General features: G+C 43.6%; 1 protein-coding gene across 2 annotated transcripts in view; it reads right to left on the reverse strand.

Moving 5' to 3' along the window:
* Positions 1 to 25,731, reverse strand: part of helz (helicase with zinc finger) — a 112,738-nt gene that overhangs the window by 82,646 nt on the left and 4,361 nt on the right. The window contains exons 1-9 of one of the 2 annotated variants that reach the window (XM_079730924.1): positions 22,942 to 22,985; positions 22,717 to 22,837; positions 20,590 to 20,820; positions 14,710 to 14,746; positions 14,447 to 14,571; positions 13,396 to 13,452; positions 11,336 to 11,384; positions 3,391 to 3,466; positions 2,424 to 2,622 (exon numbers count right to left, since the gene is read on the reverse strand). In XM_079730924.1, coding sequence (XP_079587050.1) covers positions 2,424 to 2,622; positions 3,391 to 3,466; positions 11,336 to 11,384; positions 13,396 to 13,452; positions 14,447 to 14,571; positions 14,710 to 14,746; positions 20,590 to 20,802 — 756 coding nt within the window. In that variant the 5' untranslated portion in view covers positions 20,803 to 20,820; positions 22,717 to 22,837; positions 22,942 to 22,985. Of the gene's footprint in view, positions 1 to 2,423; positions 2,623 to 3,390; positions 3,467 to 11,335; positions 11,385 to 13,395; positions 13,453 to 14,446; positions 14,572 to 14,709; positions 14,747 to 20,589; positions 20,821 to 22,716; positions 22,838 to 22,941; positions 22,986 to 25,731 lie in introns of those variants that run through there. The other variant, XM_079730923.1, reaches the window with a different exon arrangement.

A 25,731-nucleotide genomic window follows, 5' to 3' on the forward strand; every position in this document is an offset into this window, starting at 1 on the left:
TGTGTGCGTGCGTCCGGTGTATGTGTGTGTTTGCGCGTGCTGTGTGTGTGTGAGCTGCAGCCTACTTGGCACATGCGAACTGACCAACTTGAGTAACCTGTCCGGTAGGCCTGCTATTATATAGTAGTAGTTCCGTTTCTCAGAAAATCTGAAGTTTGTGAAAAAGTTTGATATTGTAGACTCAGTGTCGCATTCTAATCAGATAATTAACTTAAAAAACTTGCAAAGGTTTCCTGAGCCTTTAAATTATCTCTCAGTCTGGCTCAGTAGGCTTCACAATCATGGGTAAGACGATGACCTGACAGTTGTCCAGAAGTCATTGACACCCTCCACAAGGAGGCTAAGGCTCAAAAGGTCATCGCTAAAGAAGCAGGCTGTTCACAGAGTACTGTATCCAAGCATATTCATAAAAACTTGAGTGGAAGGAGAAAGTGTGGTAGGAAAAGGTGCAACAGGGATAACCGCAGACCTGAGAGGATTGTCAAGTGAAGGACATTCAAAAAATGTTGGGAGCTCCACAAGGAGATGACAGGCAGGCATGACATGGCAGGAGTCAGTGCATCAAGAGCCAATGAGAAAAATAACTGGTCTGTAGCTCTGTGGTAAGTTAACTTTGCATTTCATTTGGAAATCAAGGGCCCAGTCTGGAGGGAAAATGGAGAGGCACAGAATCCAAGTTGCTTGAAGTCCAGTGTGAACTTTCCAGTCAGTGATGATTTGGGGAAACATGCCATCTTCTGGTGTTTGTCCACTGTGTGGTATCGAGTCCAAAGTCAACGCAGCCGTCTACCAGAACATTTTAGAGCACGTCATGCTTCCTACTGCTGACAAGCTTTATGGAAATGCCGACTTTAATTAATGAACATGGGATTACTGTGCTTGATTGGCTAGCAAACTCGCCTGACCTGAACCCCATAGAATTCATTATTTTTAGGGTATTGTCAAGAGGAAGATGAGAGACCAGACCCAAAAATGCAGCAGAGCTGAAGGCCGCTATCAAAGCCATCTGGGCTTCCATAACACCTCTGCAGGGCTACAGGCTGATCGTCTCCATGCCACTCCGCATTGATGCAGTTATTCATGCAAAAGGAGCCACAACCAAGTACTGAATGCATATACAAGAATATGCTCTTCAGAAGGACGACATTTCCCGATTAAAAATCTGGTCTAAATATTCAAATTTCTGATACACTGAATTTTGGGTTTTCATGAGCTGCAAACCATAATCATCAAAGGCTTGGCATATTTCACTTTGGGTGTAATATGAATCTATAAAAAATATCAGTTTCACTTTTTTGATTGAGTTATTGAAATGAATTAACCTCTCCACAATATTCAAATTAATTGAGATGCAGCTGTAAGTTTAACAGTAGGGTAGGCAGCAGGAAATATCCCCAGCCCTCCCACAGGCTCCCTCCAAAGCCAAGCCACCAAAACATGTGCCAACTGCCTAGCCGAGCAGAGGGCCTGGTGGAAGACTCAGGGCTACTGAGCATGGGCAGCGAGACTGGTGGAAGGCTGAGGGCCACTGAGCATGGGCAGAGAGGCTGGTGGAAGACTAAGGGCCACTGAGCATGGGCAGAGAGCCTGGTGGAAACCTCAGGCCCACTGAGCATGGGCAGAGAGCCTGAGGCCCACTGAGCATGGGCAGAGAGCCTCAGGCCCACTGAACATGGGCAGAGATCCTGAGGCCCACTGAGCATGGGCAGAGAGCCTGAGGCCCACTGAGCATGGGCAGAGCCTCAGGCCCACTGAGCAAGTGCAGAGACCTGCCGCCTTGTATGGGCTCAGATGTCCCTTTTCACAGAGGACTCAGGATGAACACTATGTTAACCACGTCTATCAGCCCTGATTACATTACATTCAAATACAATGTAGCATCACATTACCATGTGATGCTACAGTTAATCGGTAGTGCCAGAAGCTCTTGTATGTTGTACGTGCTGTGCAGTCTTGTCTGTGTGTATGTTTGGGCCAAATACGAATTTCCACAACCGTGGACAATAGTCTACCAAAGGTGTTTAGTCTACCAGAGGTTGTTAGTCTACCAGCCTTGATTAGTATACCAGCTATGACAAGTCTACCAGCTGTAATTAGTCTACCAGCCGTGATTAGCCTATCAGAGTTGATTAGCCTATCAGAGTTGAATACTCTACCAGAGTTGATTAGTCTACAAGCCGTGATTAGTCTACCAGAGGTGATTAGTCTACCAGAGGTGATTAGTCTACCAGGGGTGATTAGTCTACCAGCTTTACGGGTGTACAGCCATACACTGTACAGCCAGGTCACAGTGGTCACTCCTATAAACCAGACGCTGTAGAGCCAGGTCAAAGTAGAAGGTTTAGAGGTTAGAGGACTGCTGATTCGCTAAGTGCGTGTCATGTAAGTGGGCCTTGACCCGCACCCCCCAGCCCCCGACGCACCACTTTCTCGGGGGAGAGGGAGTTCATCCACTTCTCGATGAGCGTCTCCATGTAGTTCTCTGTGAAGTGCTTGCTCTCCTGCTGCTGCTTTAGGCGGATGAGGCGTGAGGCATAGCGCTTCTGCCACTCCATCAGCTCCTCGTGGGAGTGGGCCGAGGTACACTGGGCCCCATAGCGGCACAGGCCCTGCTCCAGGTACCTGCGGAGGGGAAAACCGTGAGAGGGTGCCGTGTGGCGGACTATGGTCCACTCCCCGGGGCACAAAGGCAAGTTCAATCCCCACTAAGTTGGTTATGTAACAGGTCGCCAGCCTTAAAATGTACCACACTAACCACACTGTTCCTCAACACAGCCTGGATAGCAATCAGATCCTCAGGCCGAGATAAAGGGAGATAATCTGATGCACTAGAGGACGTGTGACATGCCTTCAACCCCTGGCCCTGTGGCACAGGGCTGACTGAACAAATTAAACCAATATTGATTGTTGGCTGTTTCGGTCACTGTCCAATTAAGCTAGCGCACTTTTTCACCTTTGTGAAGGGCCCGTACCCAGTAGGGCTGTTCGATTAGGGGAAAAATCATAATCACGATTATTTTGGTCAATATTAAAATCACAATTATTCAAACGATTATTTTTGAGTTTTGTAACTGAGAACTTTGAAATTTCACCTTAAAGAAATACACAAAATGGTCGAAAAGAAAAAGTTCCAATCTAAAATGATATACAGATATGTAACCAGCCCTTTCTATAAAACATTAACAATAAAAAAAAATTAAAAAATAAATAAGAAATAAACTTGGTTGTTAATTTTATGATTGTTTGACCTTAAAATCTAAATCGCTATAAAAATTCTATTGATCGCCCAGCCCTAGTACCCAGTCCCCTATCCTACAGGAAGTGTGCTGTGGCCGATCATAAAGACATCACCCTAGTCTTGAGCTGTTGGAATAACACATGTTTAAATACCTTTTGCAGAGGGTGTACTCCTCGCTGCTAGTGACTCCTCTGGGAGGCGGTCTGAACCGCCAGCCATCTTCGATTCCTGCAACACAAACCGGCCCTCGATCAGCCCAACTCTGGCCCCCAAGCCTAAACAAGCCACCTTCTTAAAAACGTGTGGTGTATTCATTGTAGGGTTGTCACAAGAACCGATACTTCGGTACCAATTTGATACCAACACGAAAAAAATAATTCAATACTTTCTTTTTTCTGGTAACGTCAGAACCGAATATGCAACTTTTCACTCGGCGAGCCGTGTCGATTCTTGGCGGAACTGAAGGGGGCAGTATACGCGTGTGAGCAGCACAGAGCAGTCAGCGGCGCTGAAGAAGAAAACCTGCCGTCTTCGAAAAAAATGGGTTGTGTGTGGAAATATTTTGCATTCGAGGCGGATGAATCCGGAGCAATTCTAGACTCAAACAAGCCGACATGCAAACAGTGCCTCAGAAGTTTTCAAACGAAAGGAGGAAGCACGTCAAACCTGGCCAAAAACCTCAAGACAGGCACCCCGAATTGCTTAGAGAATTCAAGGTGAGTGAGTTTCCGTTCACTATCACTGTTGTGTCACGTTATACGTTAACCCGAATATGCCTATGTTCCGTTCCGTCATTTGGGCATGAGAGTCAGCTGGGGCGCAGGCTTCTACTCTCTCGCTCAGTCGCTCCCTCATGTAGATGTTTAATGTAATGTAACGATGAGGTCTGCGTCATTATACGTAAGGTGACATGATGAGATACTGTCTGATAGTCTCTTACCTTATGCTATTTTATCTAAAAGTTGTTGTTTTTTTTCCTTTACAGTACCAGTGTGAGCCAGACCAGGAGAAGCAGGAAGAAAGTCACACACTCAGCTCTCTTATTTTGCAAGTATCTGTGCATTAATGCATCAAGTTGTGCTTCTGAGAGAGTTTTCAGTACTTCTGGCTTGATTGTCAGTCCAAGACGGTCAAGACTGACCCAAGAAAACATTGACATGTTGGTGTTCCTTTCAAAAAACCTGGAACTGACAAAGAAGTTAAAAAATCCTTAAGTTATGCCTGTTGGAACCTGGTATTAGAGGTTTTAGTTATGTGAGATCAGGCTCCACACCACTGTTGTTTTGTTATTTATTTTCATATTTATAAGAACAATATTGTTTGTTTTATATACTTGAAGGCTCCACGCCACTGCTGTTCTTTATTGAATGTCAAATAGTTGACTTGTTATTTATGCCCATATTATAAGCACAGTATTGTTTTTTTTTATACTGGATGCCTATACCACTGCTGTTCTTTTTTTTTTTTTTTGGGGGGGGGGGGGGGGGGGGGGGTTGCATTGTCCTGCATACTACAGTGACGGTTCGGGGCGCCCTGGCGATTGCTCCCGCGCCCCCCCTTCTCCATTTGTTTTGTGTATTTTAATTGACTAATTAAGTGCGCCACCAGAGGGCGCCCCCAACGCACTTGACGCTCTAGGCGGTCGCCTTTGCCGAGCGCCGGCCATGGGTACTGCAATTTAAATTCTGTGCAAAAAGATGTTGAAGCACAGTGGTGTTAAATACTTGACATTTTGAAGCAGTTTTCAATAAATTAGTAAATATAAAGTACATGGGTCATGTTGTTATAAAAAAAAAAATCGTGGTCTCGAATTAGTATCAAAAATCGTGGAAATTCACAGGTATTGGTATCAACTACTGAAATTCTGGTATCGTGACAACCCTAATTCATTGGGTCATGTTATTCAGTCAGTATTGTGATGTGAGGTGTGATCGGATCCATAATGTGGTTGTTTAATGTCATTCAGTCAGTAGTGTGATTGGGTCAATGTCAAAGGGTAGTTTGTCGAGGGTCTTAGGATTGGCACAAAACGGCAGCAGTGAGGCAAAAATTCAGTCTGTCTGTTGTTAATCCCTGTTTAGTCCATTCGGGAAAAGTCTGTTACGGGTTTTACCGCGAACTCCAACACAAAATAAATAAATAAACTCAAAATAACCAGCGTCTCTCATCGCGGTGCAGTAAACAACCCACCCAAAACAATAATGCACACTGGGTACCGAATTTTTTAAAGTTAGTCAGTCAGAGTCGGGAGATGACGGTTCCCGTGGGGCAAGGTCCGACATGGAAATAAACACATCCACAGGCAATCGCAGATGTGCCGACAAAACTCCAGTGACGAGGATTTAAATCATAAGACGGCTATATCATGGACTTCAAAAAAACGCTTAATGCCGCTGTCTCACTTCTCCTCCACGGACTCTCCTTCGTCTTTTCCTCCTTCACCGGTGACTTTCACTCATTCTAATGTCCTTCCTGGAGGACGGATTCAACATGCGCGGTTGGAGTAGGAGATGAATGTGGGTGGATGACGGAGGAAGCCATGAATGGAGGTATGTTTTAATGTGATTCTGACAACGCGGCCGCTACACTCCTCCCCCCTTTGCAGAAGCCGACCAAAGGTAAGGCGCAGTAATTGTCCTAGTCAGAGTGTTTACACAGAATCACATCCTAGTTTATTTTGTGGTTTCTCTGTAGATCCTTTCATCCATCCTTCATTAAAGGTAGAACAGGAGGCGTCTGCGAACCTAAGGAAGTCCTCTTCATCTGTCTCCTCATTCAAGATTTCAAGAAGGTGTTTTTTCTCCTGCAGGTCCTGAGCAATGGTCTCTGACATCCCAGCTCAGCTTTGGCCAGTAGACAAGATGTTGTAGTCTTTGGCAGGTTTTGTTCCTGCCAAGATGTCCAGAGAGGGGATCTTGGTGGAAGTAGTCCAATAAGTGAGAGCTGAAGCTAGGAGGCATGTAGAGTTGGTAGATGGTTTTGTATGGGAGGGTGACGAGACGGTAGAGGAGATTATCCAGAATGATGTAGGAAGCGAAAATAGAAAAAACTTAAAAAATTAATGACTTGTCCAGTTTCTACTACTTTTTGATATAGAACCTGACATTCTGGATCTTCCTGTTGTGTCTTCCAAAGGGCCTCAATTGAGATAGGAAGCTCTTGATGGTTTTGGAGGGGCAGATGCGATGGTAGCACACAAAGGTGCGGTTGTATGGATGGATTCTGTAGGAGCTCGGGAGAGGGCATCCAGTACAGTGTTGTACTGTCCCTTTCTGTATTCAACAGTGAAGGAGAATTCTTTAAGCCGGAGTGCTCACCTGATGAGTCGTGTGCAGGGTTTGGTGGTTTTGAACACCCATAGTAGAGAGGCATGAACTGTAATCACTGTGAATAGTCTACCTTCCAGGTAAGTTCTCCACTTCTCCACTGCCAAACATTCTAGCTCAGTGGCAGCATCGTTTTTCTCTGCAGGGTTTAGACTGCGGCTGGCAAAGGCGAGGACTTCCTCGGTTCCATAGTGGGATTTCTGGACACAACCCCAAGTCCAATCTTACTGGCGTTGGTGTATACCAGAAAGGGAGCATTGAAGTTTGGATGGCCCAGGACAGGTGGTTTAACCAGGTGCTTTTTCAGGGTAATAGACGATGATTGGCATGCACGTAACCAGCAGAATTTTGCTCCTTTTTTCTTTAGGGCATTGAGTGGTTCAGCAATCTGGGAAAAGTTGGGGACGAATCTGTGATACCACCCAGCCATGCCCAGGAACCTTTGTAGGGCTTTCAAGTTGGTGGGTGCAGGGTAGTTCTTCACAGCCTCAATCTTGTCTGGGTCAACATGGACTCCTGTAGCAAAGACAAGATGGCCCTGGAATTTCAAAGAGGTTCTGAACTGTTTACTTTTCTTCATGTTCACAGAGAGGCCAGAGTTTGTCCTGGACAGCTTGGACATAATAATAATTCTGTTCCCAGGACAAAGAGAAGATGATAATGTAATCTAAGTAGACAAAACGATGATTCCCTTCAGCTCTCCCAGTGCTCTCTATATGAGCCTCTGGAAGGTGGCTGGGGCATTTTTAAGTCCAAATGCCATGACTTTAAATTGGAACAGTCCATGCGGGCATATAAAGGCTGTGATTTCCCTCACCTCCACTTGCCAGTAGCCACTATTTAGGTCAAGTGAAGAGAAAACAACAGCACCTGAGAGACTATCCAATATCTCTTGGATTGTTGGAATGGGATAAGCATCAGTGACTGTGCTTTCATTCACTTTTCGTTAATCAACACAAAACCTTGGTTTCCCTTCTTTTTTGGGAATCAGGACCACAGGCAAGGCCCGTGCAGAACAAGAAGGTTCAATCATGTCATGTTTTAGCATGTCCTCGATGATCACCTTTTGTTTAGGAGGGGAGACTCGATAGGGTTTCTGTCGAATGGGTACAGGATTGGTGAGAAAGATTTGATGCTTTAATATCTCAGTACGTCCTACTTTGGTTGTGCACACATCAACATTGTTAAGTAACAGGTTGTGTAACTGAGGTTTTACGTGCTCCTTCAGGTGAGACTCCTGAACTGCTCTCAGCATCAAGTCTGAGTCCTCCAAAGGGGTCTGTGTAGGGAACAGTGCAGTGGCCGATGGAGCTTCCCCAGAAAAGAAGGCAATAAAATTGCCAGTCTCCCCCTCCCCATAAAGAGAGGACTCTGCACAAAAGTAGAATTTATTTTCCACATTATGCAGGAACCAGTACACCACGCCTGCAACATCAAGCTGCATACCAGTAAAAAACACGAAGTCCAAACCAATCAGGGCAGGAAAAGCCAGAGTCCTGGAGTCTAGGACCACCAAAGTTACAAACCAGGTCTTATCCTGCAGGCTCATTTCAAGTTCCACCCAACCAAGGGGTTTCCTGGGTTGACCATCAGCAAGGTAAAGAGGGTCACCAGTCCATGGGGCAAGTTTATCATCTGCAGCTTTGACATTGTTCCAGATATGTTCATTTAGCAGATTATGTGGAACCTGTATCAACAACAGCTTTTCCTGTCCAGTTCCTTACAGCCAAGGGCACCTTCAGCTGTCGTGGGAGGGCAGTATCAGTGCTTCCTCCGAGGTTGCTGAACTTTTTCAGGCCCTGCACAAAGAGGGGTGAGGTGAAACATAACGGTGATTGAGCTGAATGGGTCACAGCGTTAACTGAAGAATGGTTCTGAGGATCTGAAGAATCAAATGGCTGTGGGTAGGTTTGATTAGAGTGGTTTTGACAATGGTGAGGTCGCTGAGAATGATTTGGCTGAGGGTGTTGTTGCTGCGGATGGGATGTTGAGGGCAGGAGTGCTGTGGGTAGGATTGTTGCGGGTGAGATTGTCCAGGGGGATTTGATTTCTTGAACTGATTATAATTTGGGCATGAATATGGAGCATGGCTGCCTTTACATCTCCAGCAGTAAACCACAGGGGGAATGTCATATTTCTGGGGTGGTTGGTCATTAGCAATAAACATCTCCATTTACTCCTTCTCTTTTTGTTTCACAATTTTATTTTGTCCGTTGTTCATATATTGCTGTGACATTTTTAAATAAAGTTGTAACCGTTTTTTCAAGGTCCTCCTTGTGTTGTTTTTGTGTTTCCCTTAGAATTTGAAATTCTTTCTCCAAAGTTGCTTTTATTGCTTTATACGTGTCGACTGGTTCCTCCATTAATTCAGTCGTCCATAAAGGTGAACAACCATCCGGATTCGTAACATCATATTGAGATGCCACTACCAGAGGAATGAGAGGTTGAGACAGATCCATGTTCAATGTAACACATAAATCCATATTTAATAAGGAATATGTGGTCCTTTTCTCTGCAGATGACTGAGTTTGACTGCAGTCTTGCTTTGCTGAGGCCATTTCAACAGGTTTGGGGAAAAGAAATCCATTCCTGAAACAGGTTAATTTGAAGATGGTGGCAATTATTTTTATTATTTTTTCAAAGATCCAGGGTTTTAGGGAATCGTCCCGTATGGGTTGCTATTTTTGTAGCGGGTTTGACTAAATTTAATGTTGGGGTGCCAGTTAGAGTCAAGTCTGACAAAGTAAAATAAAACAGAACAAAAATAGCTTAGTTAACCCACACAAAATAATAACCAGGCAGATCAAACACAGCAATAAACCACAAAAACAATCAAACAAACCAGCAATGCGATTTCCACAATATATTTTTCACAATTATTATCCACAGTGCAAAAACAGAAGAAAAGAAATGCAGCGTGAGTTCGCTTCAGTCTGTCTGTTGTTAATCCCTTTTTAGTCCATTCGGGAAAAGTCTGTTGCGGGTTTTACTGCGAACTCCAACACAAAATAAAGAAATAAACTCAAAATAACCAGCGTCTCTCGTCGCGGTGTACCAAACCCACCCAAAACAAAAATGCACACTGGGTACTCACGGTACCGAAGTTTTTAAAGTTAGTCAGTCAGAGTCAGAGCTGTGGAGCAATTTCAGACAGGGAAATAAACACATCCACAGAAAATCGCAGACGAGCCGACGAAACTCCAGTGACAAGGATTTATATCATAAGACGGCTATATCATGGACTTCAAAAAAACGCTTAATACCGCTGTCCCACTTCTCCTCCACAGACTCTGCTTCGCCTTTTCCTCCTTCACCGGTGACTTGCACTCATTCTAATGTCCTTCCATGGGATCGGTGGGCAGTTTATTTCCATTGGAGTATGAGATGAATGTGGGTGGATGACAGAAGAAGCCATGAATGGAGGTGTGTTTTAATGGAAAGGGGTGTAGCAATGTGATTCTGACAACGCAGCCGCTACAAAGACTAAGGCTATATTCAGCCAATGCAAAGCACTTGTGCCCTCAAGGCTTTAGTAATTAGGGTTTGTCCCATACCTCACACAACTGAGGGTATAAGACAGCACAGTATAGCTTCTGTATCTCTAGCGTCTCCTTATGTAACTAACATACATCACTTCTATCTGCTAGACAGACCACCCGAAATTGGTACATACCAATACATAAAGCACAGACAGTGTTTACCTATCATCCTACAAATATGAATCAAAGCGAGTTAAAAAGGTACCTATAATAAATTCACTACATCAGGCCTTACAGTTATCATTCATGCATGGACACATGCCACTAGATACAAAGTTCATGTTAAGAGAAAGATAATTGATTTAGCAGAGACGCAACTGCGTTGCTACGCGAATTCGCGCACGGCCCAGCACCATATTAGCTGTCCCCAGACGGGAGTTGCTTCCTAGAAGCATGAAAAGAGCAGCTGACACGGCGGTGAGAAGTTGTATTTTTAAGACTGAATAAGCAAACACGCTACACAATCACATATTTCTTAAATCAAGACATTGATTAATTGACTGCATGCAAGAGAAATGCTTGGTGCGGCCCAAATAAGGACGCACCAATAGCAGCGGCATCACAGTCCAAAGAAAAATAATCTTGTTTTATTGCTGCCTTGTACAGTAACGTCTCGTTCAAAACCAAAAGCTTGATTAAGCGAGATAGAACGGGCATTGACATTGGCGCCTGGTAACCAATCGCATGCCACAATACATCTCTACGTCTGCACACTCTGAACGCGATGCACGATCCATACTGCTCATCTTTTTCATTTGCTTCAGCTTTATGGTGTGCTCCTGAATCCTCGGACACCAGCCTTCCGTGTTGCACCTTTGACGTTATTTACGGTCTCGGAGCATTTATAGCGTTCCTGTTCGTCTTTGTGATTGTGTCATGAAATTGGCTAGTCGCTATAGCGTCGGAACGCTATAAGTGCTTCAAGCCAGGAAATTAAGAGCAACTCGCTCAGGTTGTGTACGGTGCATCTCAAAGACACCATTAGTGTGGTTGTGTCATGTTATTCAGTCGTCCTTATTGTTGTTGTGTCAAGTTATTCAGTCATCCCTGGTGTGGTTGTGTCATGTTATTCAGTCATCCTTGGTGTGGTTGTGTAATGTTATTCATACATCCTTAGTGTGGTTGTGTAATGTTATTCAGTCGTCCTTAGTGTGGTTGTGTAATGTTATTCAGTTGTCCTTAGTGTGATTGTGTAATGTTATAATTGTAGAACTATGATCTTTTAGTTTTACCTTCATCCTGGTCTTCTGAATATTCTGGTGCCATCTCGCTATTTACTGTCTGGGGAAAGGAGGAGAGAGGATGGGGCAGAGAGGTTAACACACCAGGACCAGTCACACCAGGAACAGGACCAGTCATACTAGGACTAGTCACCCCAGGACCAGTCACACCAGGAGCAACCCACCAGAACCAGTCACACCAGGAACAGGACAAGTCATACTAGGACTAGTCACACCAGGACCAGCCACACCAGTACCAGTCACAGCAGGACCAGTTGCAACAGGGCCAGTCACACTAGGATTAAAGTGTAATTCCGGCAAAAATTTAACCAAGGGACTTTTTTGGCATGAAAATCCATAAAATAAGCCCTCCAGACACTTTTTTCGCTGACAATTAAGTAAATAATATAATAGAGGCGCCAACAAATTTAACTTAAAAATCTCCCCTCTTGATACATGGCTGTTTTAAATTTATTGGCGCCTCCGTTATATTATTTACGGTGGCCGATAATCCACTTGTAGGGACTTCCTGGAAACATGGACCTACCGGTAAGGCACAGAAAAAAACAGTATTTTTTAATGAACTCTCGGTACACTAACCAAGTTTTTATTGCTTTGTTTTGTGTGTAGGGACCCTACTCATGCTACTGCAGAGGTTTGGTAATATTTTGAGCAATATTAGTGGTTATTTTTATAATAATGGCCGATTTGGAAGCGTTCGCGGTGCCCCTATCCAATAACATAGAAGTAATTTGGGGTGTCACATTGCTCCGGGCAACTTTGGAAAAGCTCTATACTCGATTATCAACAAAAAAAAGTGTCTGGAGGGCTTATTTTATGGGTTTTCATGCCGAAAAAGACCCTTGGCAAAAATTTCCGCCAGAATTACGCTTTAACGCTGAATGATTTTGGGAAATTATCGAATTGCAATTATTTAGGCCAATATTCCGATTGCGATTTAGTATGCAATTTTTCTTTTTAAAGTTCCTTATCTTCTGTATTATTCACAAATCATTCTATAGTATGACCTAGGGGTACTCGATTATGGAAAAAATTATTTTGGTCAAGATTGAAATCACGATTATTCTTGAGTTTGAAAACATGTTTTTATTCAGCATGTCTCTCCCAAAAACACTTTGTAACTGAGAATTTTGAACTTTCGTCTTAAAAAAATACACAAAATGGTCAAAAAGAAAATGTTCAAATCTAAAATAATGTACGGAAATGTATCCAGCTCTTCTTCACTTCACTTTCTATTAAACATAGAAAAAAAAGGAGAAAAAAAATAGAAAACTCAATTATATTCGTTTTTTGATCGTTTGACGCTCAAATCGAAATCGAGATCGACATTTGATTGATTGATGATCATTATTTAACTATTGAATTGTAAAAGAAAAATAATACAAATCTTACTGATCTCCAGTCAGTAATGGTAACAAACCACAAAAACTAAAGTGTAGAAATATAACAATGAACAGATATGTGGCTCTACCAATCTAAAAATATGTAGATAACTCATGCATGTTTTGAATAGCCCCGGTAGGGCAGCCTAACAAAAACCTATGCGGGGGGCGTGCTGTACCGTTTACCAGCGCCTTTACCAAAGCCGTAAACCTGGCCATGGTCCCCGTGTTGAGGGGCGTCATATCTTTCCCTATGAACTCCGCTATCTCCTTCAATTCGCTGTGCCATTTTAAATCGCGATCATATATACTCTGGATCATTTCGCTCAGTGATCCATTCCAGGTTGTATCCGTTCTACTTGACTGGTCAGGTTTTTGTCAGTTTTCGGGTCAAAAAATCAAAGCGTAGCGTGGCAAGTTGTTTTCCTCATCTATTGCTCTCACTTACATATCACATGACCGGAGGGTAGCGTCAGAGGGTCGATTCCAACCCTCTGATTGGTTTGATTGTTTATCATTAAAACTAAACTTTATTCCTTTTTATTGCAGCCACACCAGGACCAGTCACACTAGGACCAGTCATACCAGGACCAGTCCCACCAGGAACGGTCACAACATCATCATATTCAGGCTGTCAGTGTACTCTCACACACACACACACAAACCTACTTCTATTTCCGACAGGAGCATTTTTAACCTGGTCAGGTCCTTTGTGACGATTCCGTTCTGTAGAAAAACAAAACCATTAGGTGGTTACTTGCATTGCCCAGTATTAATCAACACGCCTTGTTTAAATTTATTCAAAGTTGCACTACACATCACATGTTTTTTTTAAAGCAGATGAAAAAAACTGCAACTAGGTCAGGTCAGTATAACCGTCCGTCCGTGTGCGTGCGTGCGTGCGTGCGTGTGTGCGCACGCGCGTGTGTGTGTGTGTGTGTGTGTGTGTGTGTGTGTGTGTGTGTGTGTGTGTGTGTGTGTGTGTGTGTGTGTGTGTAGACGCATCAGGGCAAGAAGAAGAGGAGTGTGGTAGTAGAGGGGCCCTCACAAAAAGCTGGCTTCTCAATGTCTACCTTACTAAATGAGGCCTGGGGTCAGCTGGGGCACCACAAGGTGCCCAAGCTGAACTGGGGCCCTTTGATCCAGGCTTTAGACGAGCACAGGACATTTAGGATGTTTGACTGCGGATAAATTGGCTTATGTCCACTGATATCTCTGTATAAATTTCATTGCATTTCATTCTGTTTCTCTCACCCAATATATGACCTCTCCCACTGTGTGTCCATAACTCTCTACACTCTCCCTCCTACCTGCGTGTCCGTATCTCTCCCTCTCTCTCCGACCTGCTCGTCCGTATCTCTCCCTCTCTACGGTGTCTCTCCTACCTGCTTGTCCGTATCTCTCCATCTCTCTCCGCTCTCTCTCCTACCTGTGTGTCTGTATCTCTCCCTCTCTACAGTCTCCCTCCTACCTTTGTATCGATAACTCTCCCTCTTTCTCCATGGTCTCTCTCCTACCTGCGTGTCAGGATCGCTCCCTCTCTCTACAGTCTCTCTCATACCTGCGTATCCGTATCTCTCCCTCTCTCTACAGTCTCTCTCCTACCTGTGTGTCCATATCTCTCCCTCCTACCTGCGTGTCCGTATCTCTCCCTCTCTCTGCGGTCTCCCTCCTACCCGCGTGTCCGTATCTCTCCCTCTCTCTACGGTCTCTCTCCTACCTGTGTGTCTCTGTCCAGGGCCTTTGAGAGGACATTGGCCACCTCTGGCAGACTCTGCTCCTGCATCATGGACCTTAGGCTGGCCTTCAGGCAGCCCTCTCCTCTGGAGACCTCCTCCGCCAGCACTACAAACAGGGTTTATGTCTGCTCATTATATGATGGGTTGTCCAGTACATGCACATTAGTTACATTATACTGTTGCACTATAAATAAAGTTGTTCACTAATTAGAGTGTTTTCCTGGGTCCTCATGGTGGGACTCACCCTGTTTGCTGTCCTCCTCTGCTTGGTCATAGTTTTTCTGTGAACAAAACAAAGGACAGGATATGGAAGATTGTGAACAATATAGTGCTGGGACAGAAGGAACTTCTCCACATGGACAACCCAGAATGAATCCATGGAACAACTGTGGGGTTGATATTTTAAAGCATGGCCAGTTATGTTACATTTGCTATACATGTTATCTTATGAATGGTTTTCCCCATGCAGTGAATGTGATTGATTAATGTTCTGGGCCAGGGGAGGCCAAGAATATACACAAGTATATTGCTCGTTCCCAGGGTGACTCGCTGAGCAAATTCAAATTGTGCTCTGGCGATAACGCTGGATTTCCAGGGTATCATCGGCTCCAAATATCGGCTCAAGAAAAATCGGTATCGGTTATCGGCTTAGGCTGATGAAAAAATATCGGTATCGGCCCTAAAAGATCCATATCGGTCGAACCCTACTATAGACCATATCAGAGTTTCCGTTGTCCGGTAATTACCGGTCATTGACCGTAAAAAAATGAGGAGGACCAGAAATTCTAAATGTCTCTGGTCAGAATGACCAATGGAAATAATTCTCTCTGCACAATTTGAATTGTGTTTAAATATGCTACAGTGGTCATTTGTTTAGCCAATTCATGTAAAACAATGAGGTTTTTGATTGACCAATATTACCCACCACTATCCTCGAGCCGGGTCTGGCCGGGCTTTTGACCGAGCGTTTGTGTTTTTTTTTTAAATAATAATCATTGCTTTATTGGCCTAATCTGAGGAGAAATCTATGCCATAAACAGAAATATTGTAGGCCTTTATTACACGGGTATTCTCAATGCCTTGGAACGCTCCGTTCACTTGCATGGGTAGTACTCCGGTAACTTGTCAACCCCAGCGTCTTCGGTTGGTAAGCGACGTCAACGTCTTTGCAGACTATTTCTCTGCTGATCAACACTACGAATGCTGCTAACGAATAAATTGTAAAAAGACACCATGTGAAGTTATTTTTTCGATTTGGCAATGGCGTGTAATAAGCGGGATAATGTATAGAACGTCGCCAGTCGTTATTAAAAATAAGCCCCTTCAGGGCGAAGCAAGACACCTCCCGCTGCGTGTCGGTGTCCTGTTTGCCCTGTCGGGGCTTATTTTCCCGATAATGACCAGCGTTCTATACATTATTCCTTACATATATATTTAGCAGAGTAGGCCTAAGTAACAAATGTGTACCAAGTCACACATGTATAAAAAAGAATGTCGGGTTGAAATTGGCCTTGGGCTCATAATTACAGTTAATGTGTCGGGCCGGGCTCGGACAGAACGTGAACGGGCTCGGGCCGGGTCGAGCTTGATTTTCTGGGCCCGATCTAAGCTCTAATAAAGACTGCTCAGCGAAGCCGCCCTGGGGAAGGAAGAGTCACGAGGCTTATGCGCATTGCAAGCAGCAGAGACACTCTCTATACATTTGTCTTTAAGCCAGCAGCAGCACACTTCACAGCTGACAAATATCGAAAGAAGAAAAAAAAAAACGTTAAAATGAAATCTTCCAGGTCACATGACCGGCACTAGGGCTGGGCGATATGACCAAAATATCATATCCCGATAACGATATATATCACGATATAGCACATTTTCTGTAAATTCAATGAAAAATAAATGAATAGTTTATATAAAATGACCACATGGAAAGGCCTATTTCGTATTACATTTTGAATTATATACTCTACAAATAAAGATAACTTACTCATGATTATTTTTCTCCTTTTATTTAGAACCTTTGTGCAAATTATGCATGCAACAAAATACAAAATATGAATGTATAAATATAAAAAGGTAACTAGAAAAACACTTTTTTGGTTGGTTTTCAAAAATATTAAAACCAACCATACCAATAGTCTTTAACAGTAGAACTTTGTATTGTAGCGGCAAACAAAAATGAATACAGGCCTAACATAAATATTGGTATATAAAATACGAAATGTAAACATGGAACACTTTCAAGTTTAAACTATAGCAGCAAAATAAGGCTCACAATATAAATATATAGAATATAACAAAAGTAAACAAAACACTTCAAGTTTAAATTAGCAGCATTCTATGAAAACAACCAAAGTGCAACAATGCTTCAAAATGCCAAATCTCAGGGAGTTGGTTTTACAGGTTGAGAGCCAGGAATACAAGCTGGTCAACTCTTTCTGGTTTAAGTGATGACCTCTGACATGTCACAATGTTCCCACTTGTACTGAACGCCCGCTCTGATGGGGCACTTGTGGCAGGGATGCACAAGTATTTATTTGCTAGCTTGGCCACTAGTGGGAAATGTGCCTCATGCTGCCTCCACCATTCCAGTGGGTTTGTCTCTGGACCAGCCTCCAGTTGGAGATAGAGGTTGAGCTCCTTTTCAATGGAATCTCTGCTTGACTGAGGGGCCGTTTGGCTTTGCTTTGCTGCTTTTTTAAAGTAGCTTCTCAAACTCTTCTTTTGCCTCTTAGCAGGAACCTCTGGCTAATCTCTAGCAGCTGCAGCTGATGGAAGGGAGGCTGCCTCTTCAGCCACCATGCTCTCCAGTTCTGCAGCAGCTTTTGTCTTCATGTAGTCCACCCTCTCTTCTTTAATGTATGTGGTTTTGAACCGAGGGTCAACAAGAGAAGCCATGTCAAGCAGCTCCTCGGTGGTCTGGTCATCATACTTCTCATTTAAGTAGTTTAGAATGCCCTCTTTGATGGTTGTGGTGAGATGAGTGTCATCATCCTGAGGCTTGAGTATCTGGTTATTAAAAAGATGGAGGACCGGTTTCAAGTAGGAAACACTCGTGTACAGCTCCCCAGACAAGGCATCCGTAAACTCCATGAGAGAACTCAACGCCTTGTTCATGGACTCCAGAACATCCAAGTCCTGCCAAGTTAGGACCAGATGTCGCGTTTTCTTGTCGGCACGTAGGACCTGTGAGAGCTTTCTCCTGCTCTATGACCCTTTCAATCATTTGTTGCAGAGAGCCCCACCTGGTAGGGGTGTCTGTGATCAGCTGATGAGCAGGCAAGCCCAGTTCTGCTTGAGCCTTGGCCAGTTCACGTCTTCTCTTCCATGAATTAGAGAAGGCACTTACCACCTTCTAGCAGACGCCAACTGCTCGTTCCACTTGGGGTAGTTTCACACTTCGCTCTGTGTAAATTTAGGAGAAGAGAAATATATAGATTTATACATTACACTTTACAGGACAGGTAACACATTATATTTTCTATCAATTTTAATTTATAAATTATATTTTACTGTATTTTATAGAGGTGTGCACTAGGGGGTGGGAAAAATCATGACTTGATTGTTTACAAAGTCAGGGGGAGTATTCTGAATTTTAAGCTTTTAAACTGGCTTTTAAATGCTCAGAAACTCAATTGCAGACATATTTCACCATATATGGCTGTTACTATAAAAATTCTTATTCTTGCTGAAATATATTTTTACATTGTTTTAGACACTCACCAATGGCTAGATGAAGACGGTGACCAAAACATTGTAAGCGTGTCCAGTCATTCAGCCGAAGTGCAAGGATGTTGTTTGTGGCGTTATCCGTGGTGACACAGACTAGGTGATCCTCACGCAGTCCCCACGACTCAAGAGCTTCCCTGAGACCTCTGGCTATAATTTCTCCCATGTGGTCATCTGGAAAATAGCTTGTCTGTAAACACCGACTACAAAGTGTCCAGTCTCGAATAAAGTGTATCGTCAGGATCATATAGGGATGTGTCGTTCGGCTCGACCACATATCTGTTGTTATAGCGTAGTACAATACCTTGTGGATTTCCTCCTCTACTTTGGCCCGACACTCTTGATATAAATGAGTCAACTGGACTCGAGTGAAGTATTTTCGACTTGGCATTGTGTACCTTGGGTCGAGTGTTCACACCAACTCACGAAACCCCTGTTTCTCGACCGTGTAAATTGGGGCCATGTCTTTACAGATGTAAATTCCAATGGCAGCCGTTACCGCCTTCCATCGTCGTGAATCTTTGTCATATGGTGTGCCGCGGGCAAAAGCTTCTTGCACAGTCTGGGGTTTGTTTTGAGCACTTGACGACTGTATTTTTTTGGATTTCATCCGTAGACTCTCTCCGTACTGTTTGTCGTGATTCTTTCGTAGGTGGTAAAATAGGTTGGTGGTGTTTGAGTCTGGTGAGGGGACCGGTTTGCGGCATACTTTACAAAGTACGTTTTTCTGGTCCTTGTCCAACTTTTCAAACCCAAACCACGTCCATGCAATAGAAGTAGCTCCTCTTTTAGGTACAAGCTCACTTTGTATTGGCTGGTCGTCGGAGTCCTTCTCCTGTTCAGAATTGTCATGTTCACTCTCCTCCATGTTTGTTTGTGTTGCCTTCATGTGCCGTGTGGAAGAATGTAAAGCGTCGCCCAAATGACGAAAAATATTACCATAAAGAGTGTGATTTGCGACAAGACGATATAAACGATAGAGCATCACATGAAACGATTTTATATCGTCACATCGCCCAGTCCTAACCGGCACCAATTCTTTCTAGCAGAAACACTGGACCCTGGGACGGATTTCAAATTATAAATATGTACACTTTATGTTGAAAGTATAGACCGTCGCGAATCGCATTGAAACAAATGGCGCGGTGATTCAGTCTTCAAAACAAGAGCTGGTAAATTGGGAAAAATGAATTAAACTGTAATCAGACAACGCGGTTATATGCTATAGACCCTAGAGTATCTGTTGTATAAAGGCTGGGACGAATTTCGAGTTATAAATATGTACAATGCATAACGTTATCTCTCTGGCTCATAGCTGAGCGGACTAGAATACCTCCCGTTGCTGTCATAGCTAAGGTCCGTCCTATTTGCTGGAGGAGTGAACAACGTTTCCGTTGCATAAGAACCTTAAGGGAAGGTAGATAGAGTACTAAAGTGTGACGTCACGTTTCCATAGCAACCGATATTCGGTTCTACACAAACCAAATTAACAAGGAGAAATCCTATGCCACACAAACGTTTTATAGAAAATGAACGATTTTTTTGCGAATTGATTTGCGATTTTGCTTTGCCAATGATGTAAGTAATATTGAGAATAGATTGCCTTCATATAAAAAAAAAAACTGAACGTCGTCCAACTTTTCCTTTTAAAGGAGAAATCCGGTGTAAAATGGATCTGGGATATGTTAAGTATGAGTACGAGTTGGAATGTTTGTTTTGGAGCAAAAAATGGCGAATAGACGCATTCTTAAGTTGGCTTTTTTCAGCTGATTCTACCAAAACGCTATAAACTTGGAACGATGGGGGCATGTGTTATGGCAAAAACTAAATTGTTACTTTAAACCACTTAAAAGGCTAGAAGTAGCCCCACACTTCTTTGATAGTCTAATAAGGGTCTTAACATATAAAACGAAGCATTGATAACTTTGTAAGTGTACAGATTGTTTATTAAAAAGGACATTTTATACACACAATACCATCACCCGTTGACGCCATCTCGGGAACGAATAATCAAATAATTGAATATTCTGACCCATCCCTAGCGTTTACATGCGCTTTTTTGCTCCCAAACGAACATCCAAACTCGTTATCATATTAAACCTATCCCAGGTCCATTTTACACCAGATTCCTCCATTAACAAGATGTTAATGGTGAGGTCTAGATGGAAAAGGAAAAGGGACCGATTGTGCCAAAGGAGAGAAGGGAGGAAGAGAGAGACCGGGATGAATATTGGAGCATGCAAACGCCAGCAAGTCAAAGTTAATGTGAGACAGAGAACATGTGTGAAAGCGTGTGACTGATTAGCAGACTGGGATCGCCGGCCCGCCATATAAAACCAAAACCATTCCAGATCCACGGCATTAGCTCATCACACCCATGCGGTCATTTGACCCAGCTCACCAGCTGCAGGAAGGCGGCGATGCGGTACAGGCGCGCGCGGCAGCGGAGGGCCCCGGCCTGAGGGCTGTTTAGGGAAGGGGCTCCGGAGGGGGCCGCCCGGTGCCCCAGCAACAGCAGGGCGTCTGTGCTGTGGCTGACTGCGCTCTCGTACTCCCCCTTGGCTAATGACCTGCAGGCTTCTTCACATGACTTCTCCGCTCTCCTGTCTGCCATGACTCAGGGACAGAATGACTGCAACACAAGAGCACACAAGCATTTTTTAAATTATATGAAAAAAATAAAACTTACATTGTGATCCTATTAAATGTCGTTATGTATACGAAATCAAGATCAAACTTAAAACTCCATCATATTTTCCCAACTTGCAATCATTGTATTGAAAAATGTAGCCATGTAAGGCAAGATTATGAATTGAAAATCATCCACTGAATAATAGTACCGAAACACTCCAAATATATTAATAACTAACCTAATCCTAAGCCTTTACAATACAATATTTGTGTGAATACATCCATGTGACATGCCCATGACCTGGGAACCAGAGTGCTAGCTTAGCTAGTAGCAGCTAGCTGGGAAACCAAACTGCCCTAGGAACACAGAGCCAATGAGGCCAGAAGGTCTGCTCCGTCCTACACTGTTGATCCAACCCCACTGTCTGCTCCGTCCCACACTGTTGATCCAACCCCACCGTCTGCTCTGTCCCACACTATACATCCAACGCACCACTCCGCGTTAAGAGTGTCAGATGGTGTCATATTTATTTGGCTGATTTTAATATTGTTCACTGATGCTATTTTCAGGGTTCTTGCCTCTTTTCGGTCTAGTTTTACCAGACTTACACCGGTTTACATTTGCTGAAACTTTTTAGATTAAATAAGGATTTTTTTTTTTGTAAAACGCATAAGTCATGTGTGTTCGAGCCGATGTTTCGGTGCCTGCAAAAACTTTTTTGAAACCAGGTCCAATGGTGAAAAAGAAAAACGGCCCCCTGCGTTTTTGGATATGCAAATGATGACGTCATCGCCCCCCCACCAGGGGCAACTTTGGATTTCCATTTAATTTGTTTTGTTTGATTTGTATTATTTTTGTAGCATTGAATACAGCTCTTGGTAAATGTAATTACTATAATTACTACTGCACATTAAAAAGTATTTTCTCTCTCTTGCTCCATCTACAAGGTTTAACAACTGCTTTCTCCTCATCGACTGTATGTTTGTATACAGCGCGCAGGCTTGATATGCATGCTCCGCCTAGGGTGACCAGATCCCAATTCACCAGAAGTGGGACAAAGACTACGTTTGTGCGGGACAATGCGGGACAAAGTGTGGGGGGGGGGGGGGGAGAGAGAGAGAGGAGGCGACCTGGGACCTTCAGTGGGGGTTTCAGTCCGCAATAACATATAATCCCCCGTTCCCCCCTTGTCCGTTCTATTTAGAAACATATTTGATAAACGTGTTTTATTTCGCTTATTTAGTTATATTTCATAATTAATTAAGGCCGCCACCAGAGGGCGCCTTCAACGCATTTGCCGCCCTAGGCGATTGACTAGGATCGCCCTTGCATTGCTTCTTGGTGGTGGGCGTGCCCTTAACCTGCGTCCGAGACCAAGTTTCATTGACATGATCAAACACCCCGCCCGCTCCCTGATGACAGCCCTCTGGTGACCACACCAAACATAGTAAGCATGGAGCTTTGCCTCAAGTTAACACACCTGACTGTATACAATCAAACAGAGCAGACAGTCAAGGCTACAATTGTTATTTCAAGTATTGAACTTTAATGTGCCTTTTCTCCTACAACAGCGAGCAACAACCTAACCCCAGCACAACTCAAACACCACATTAAAGTATAGGCTGATTATCTGAACAAAACATACACACTAAACAAAACTCACTCAGCTCAGAATCACATAACACACATAACTATATAAAATAAATGCATTTTAAAATGATCTGCATTTACTGGACAACGCCAACCAAAGGCACACCTGGTAATACAATTAGGAATAGGCACTACAAAAAATAACCATAATACCAATACAAATCAAAACTGGTCAGGAGGAAACAAAAACTTCTGTTACTAAACATAGTAACACAATCAATGCTCTTCCAGCACCAAGGACAACACCTGGCTGAATTTTCTTCAAACTTTTGTCCATCAAATGTCTTTCAGTTGTCTCCATCACAGCAACAACTGCAGGCAGGCCAGGCCCACAGAGACAATGCACTTTCAGCACCACAGAAAGCACCTGCTGGTGAAACACAAGAATAGAGCACCGTCTTAAAATCTAGCACCACACTGGCTCAGTGCTCACAATATTCTAATCTATATCTTAGACAATGTTTATCTTACCTTAGATGTTCTTCTTGGCTTTATACTTTTTGCTTGAGCTTGCAGCTTCTAATAAGGCCTTCTGCTTAAGTGCATAGCTGTAGAATTCCTTACAACTGTATTCAAAGTTGGTCTTGATCTGAATTTCACTCTTCATAAGCTCCACAGAGCAACGGTTCCTCTGATCAGTCCAGGTTGCAGTCATGAGGGAAAACACTCCCTCTACAGAAGCATTGGTTATGGGGATGCTGAAGAGAAAGGATGCAACAGCAGTCAGATTTGGTGTCTTTGTGCTTTTAAGCAAGATCAACCACTTCTCCAGAACAGGAGCTCTTCTCTCCACAATTTCCTGCTGGCGTGACAGAGTCACACAGTACTCCTCATACAATTCATCCATGTCCAGTTTTCTCCCTATCTATAGGGCCTCCACGGCATCACTGAGCTGGGAAAATGTGAAGTTGCTCTTCAGCGCCAAGCATGCAACCTTCTTCTGGTAGTTGTTGTCTGTGAAGTCATACCATTTTTCCAGGTAGTTGAGTGCAGTCTGGTAGAAGTTGGAAAAATCATGTTTGATTGTTGCTGCCTTTTGGTCAGGAAACTGTTGGACAATAGCCCTGGTCTCCATTCCAAAGAAGGAATCAATTTGTCGCTGTTGGAGCTTTGTCTTGAGAGTGAGCATTATGTCATATAGCTCGCAGATGGTCCCATCCTGTCCCTCCAACAGCAGCACAACATCATGGAAGATCTTGAGTATGTTATTGAGGAATGCCAGGTAGGCCTGTAGCTCAAGGGGTTGCCCCTCACCATCCTGATCCATTTTCAACAGCTGCCACAGTGCTTTTGGGCACTGACTCTCTCCCAGTGACACGAAGTAGCTCTTGATAGCTGCCCAGCTGTCATGTAGCCTCTGGACAGCAGGCCACAGACTCAACCATCTTGTGGATACATGTCTCCGTACAACATGATAATCTTCCTCCACGAAGGCGAACACTGCTTTCAATTCCTCTGTTCTCTTTGCAGACACTGAAAAGTGACTGAATATTTTGTTCACTACAGAGTCAATGTCAATGTTCAGCATGTCTCCAGCATGCTTTGCACAGTTGTGTACTATGTGGACCATACAGTTTGCCTTGATGATGCCACTGTTGTCTTCCTTCAGTTTTTGGAAAACAGAATGTTTTTCCCATAGTTTACACTAGCATTATCAGCTGTGTAAGCTGAAATCATGTCCAGTTGCAGGCCATTTTCCTCTAACTTGCTTTTAATCTGGCAGTGTATGGCAGCAGCTGACTCATGGCTATCTTCATAAAAGTCAAGGATCTTTCTTTTCAAACCCAGCTCTGGTGTCCAATATCTCAAAGACAGTGGGAAAAGTTTTGTAGAGCCATGATTAGATGCATCTGAAGCCACTGAAAAAATTGGTGTGGACTTTTTCATCACTTGGGAGCTCTTGAACCACTGGTGTTTATAAATCTCTCAAACAACTCTACACAGAGGCAGGTGCAAGCACATCTGTAACTATGGATGCTGCCTTTGTACGACCACATGTCATTTTCTTTGCAATGTCAGAGTCTGGAAACATGGTTGATGTTAGCTTACTACCACAGTCTTCTGACCTGTATGATAGGGAGTGTTTCACAGTGTGGTAAACGCTAGTCAGTTCAGCTGCTGTTACCTTATCTGAATTTGAATCCTGTTTGGGTTTCAGCAGAAATGTTTGCATTGACTGGGAAGCCTCCTTTTGAGCAACCCGTTGTTTGTGATTCTCTCATTTTTTGTGTCTTTTAATGTCGAATTCACCTCCGTGCGAAATGGAAAATTGACTCTTGCAAACGTCACATAATACTTTACAAGACTCCCCTTGCACTGGTTTCACCCAGGGATAAATTGTTTCCCAGTCTCTGTTGTAGCTGCATTTTCTTTTGGTAGTCGTACGGTTCGCGCTCGCCGCCATATCTCCTGCCGTTCTGACCTGATTGTTTATTGTTGGTGCTCGTGCCTTTAACCGGCGCCCGCGTCCCAGTTTGATTGACTGACATGATCAAACAACCTGCCCCTCCCCCTGATGACAGCCCTGCTGTCTCCGCACGCAGCTATTTGATAAATGCTAAATCACGGGTATTATAAAATCAGGCATTTCCAAAAAAAAAAAAAATCGAGTCTGACTGTCAATAACAATGCGGGACAACGTCTCAATTTGCGGGACGCATTCAAAGTCATGGAAATGCGGGACATCTGGTCACCCTAGCTCCGCCTCGTCGTCTTTTTATAGGCCTTGAATATGTACTACAGCGTTTCTACAGCTAGATGCGTTTTTGCAATGAGCTCGTCTTTACGAAGAAATTCCTGAAACGCTGCCAAGGGAAATGGAGGTGAAAAGATAGTTTACGCTCGTGTGGACGGGGCCTAAGACACTTGGCAGGAGGAGCAAAGGATGGAACCGGTTAGGGCTGGGCGATATGGACCAAAACTCATATCTCGATATTTTTTGTTTGAATGGCGATATACGATATTATAACGATAATTTGAATAAAACGGGTAAAGTGTGTAGTTTTAACTCCACGCCACAAGTATTCACCATCAACCATTTATTTAGGTTTAGTTTTTTTTTTTGCTCAACGAAGCACAGCTGTGCTTTAACAACAGATATGTAAGGGATAATGTATAGAACGCCGGTCATTATCTGGAAAAATAAGCCCCGACAGGGCGACCAGGACACCGACGTGCAGCGGAGGTGTCTTGCTTCGCCCTGAAGGGGCTTATTTTCGATAATGACCGGCGACGTTCTACACAATATCCCGCTTATTACAC

This window comes from Pollachius pollachius (genome assembly GCF_949987615.1).
Source record: "Pollachius pollachius genome assembly, chromosome: 2".
NCBI lineage: Eukaryota > Metazoa > Chordata > Actinopteri > Gadiformes > Gadidae > Pollachius > Pollachius pollachius.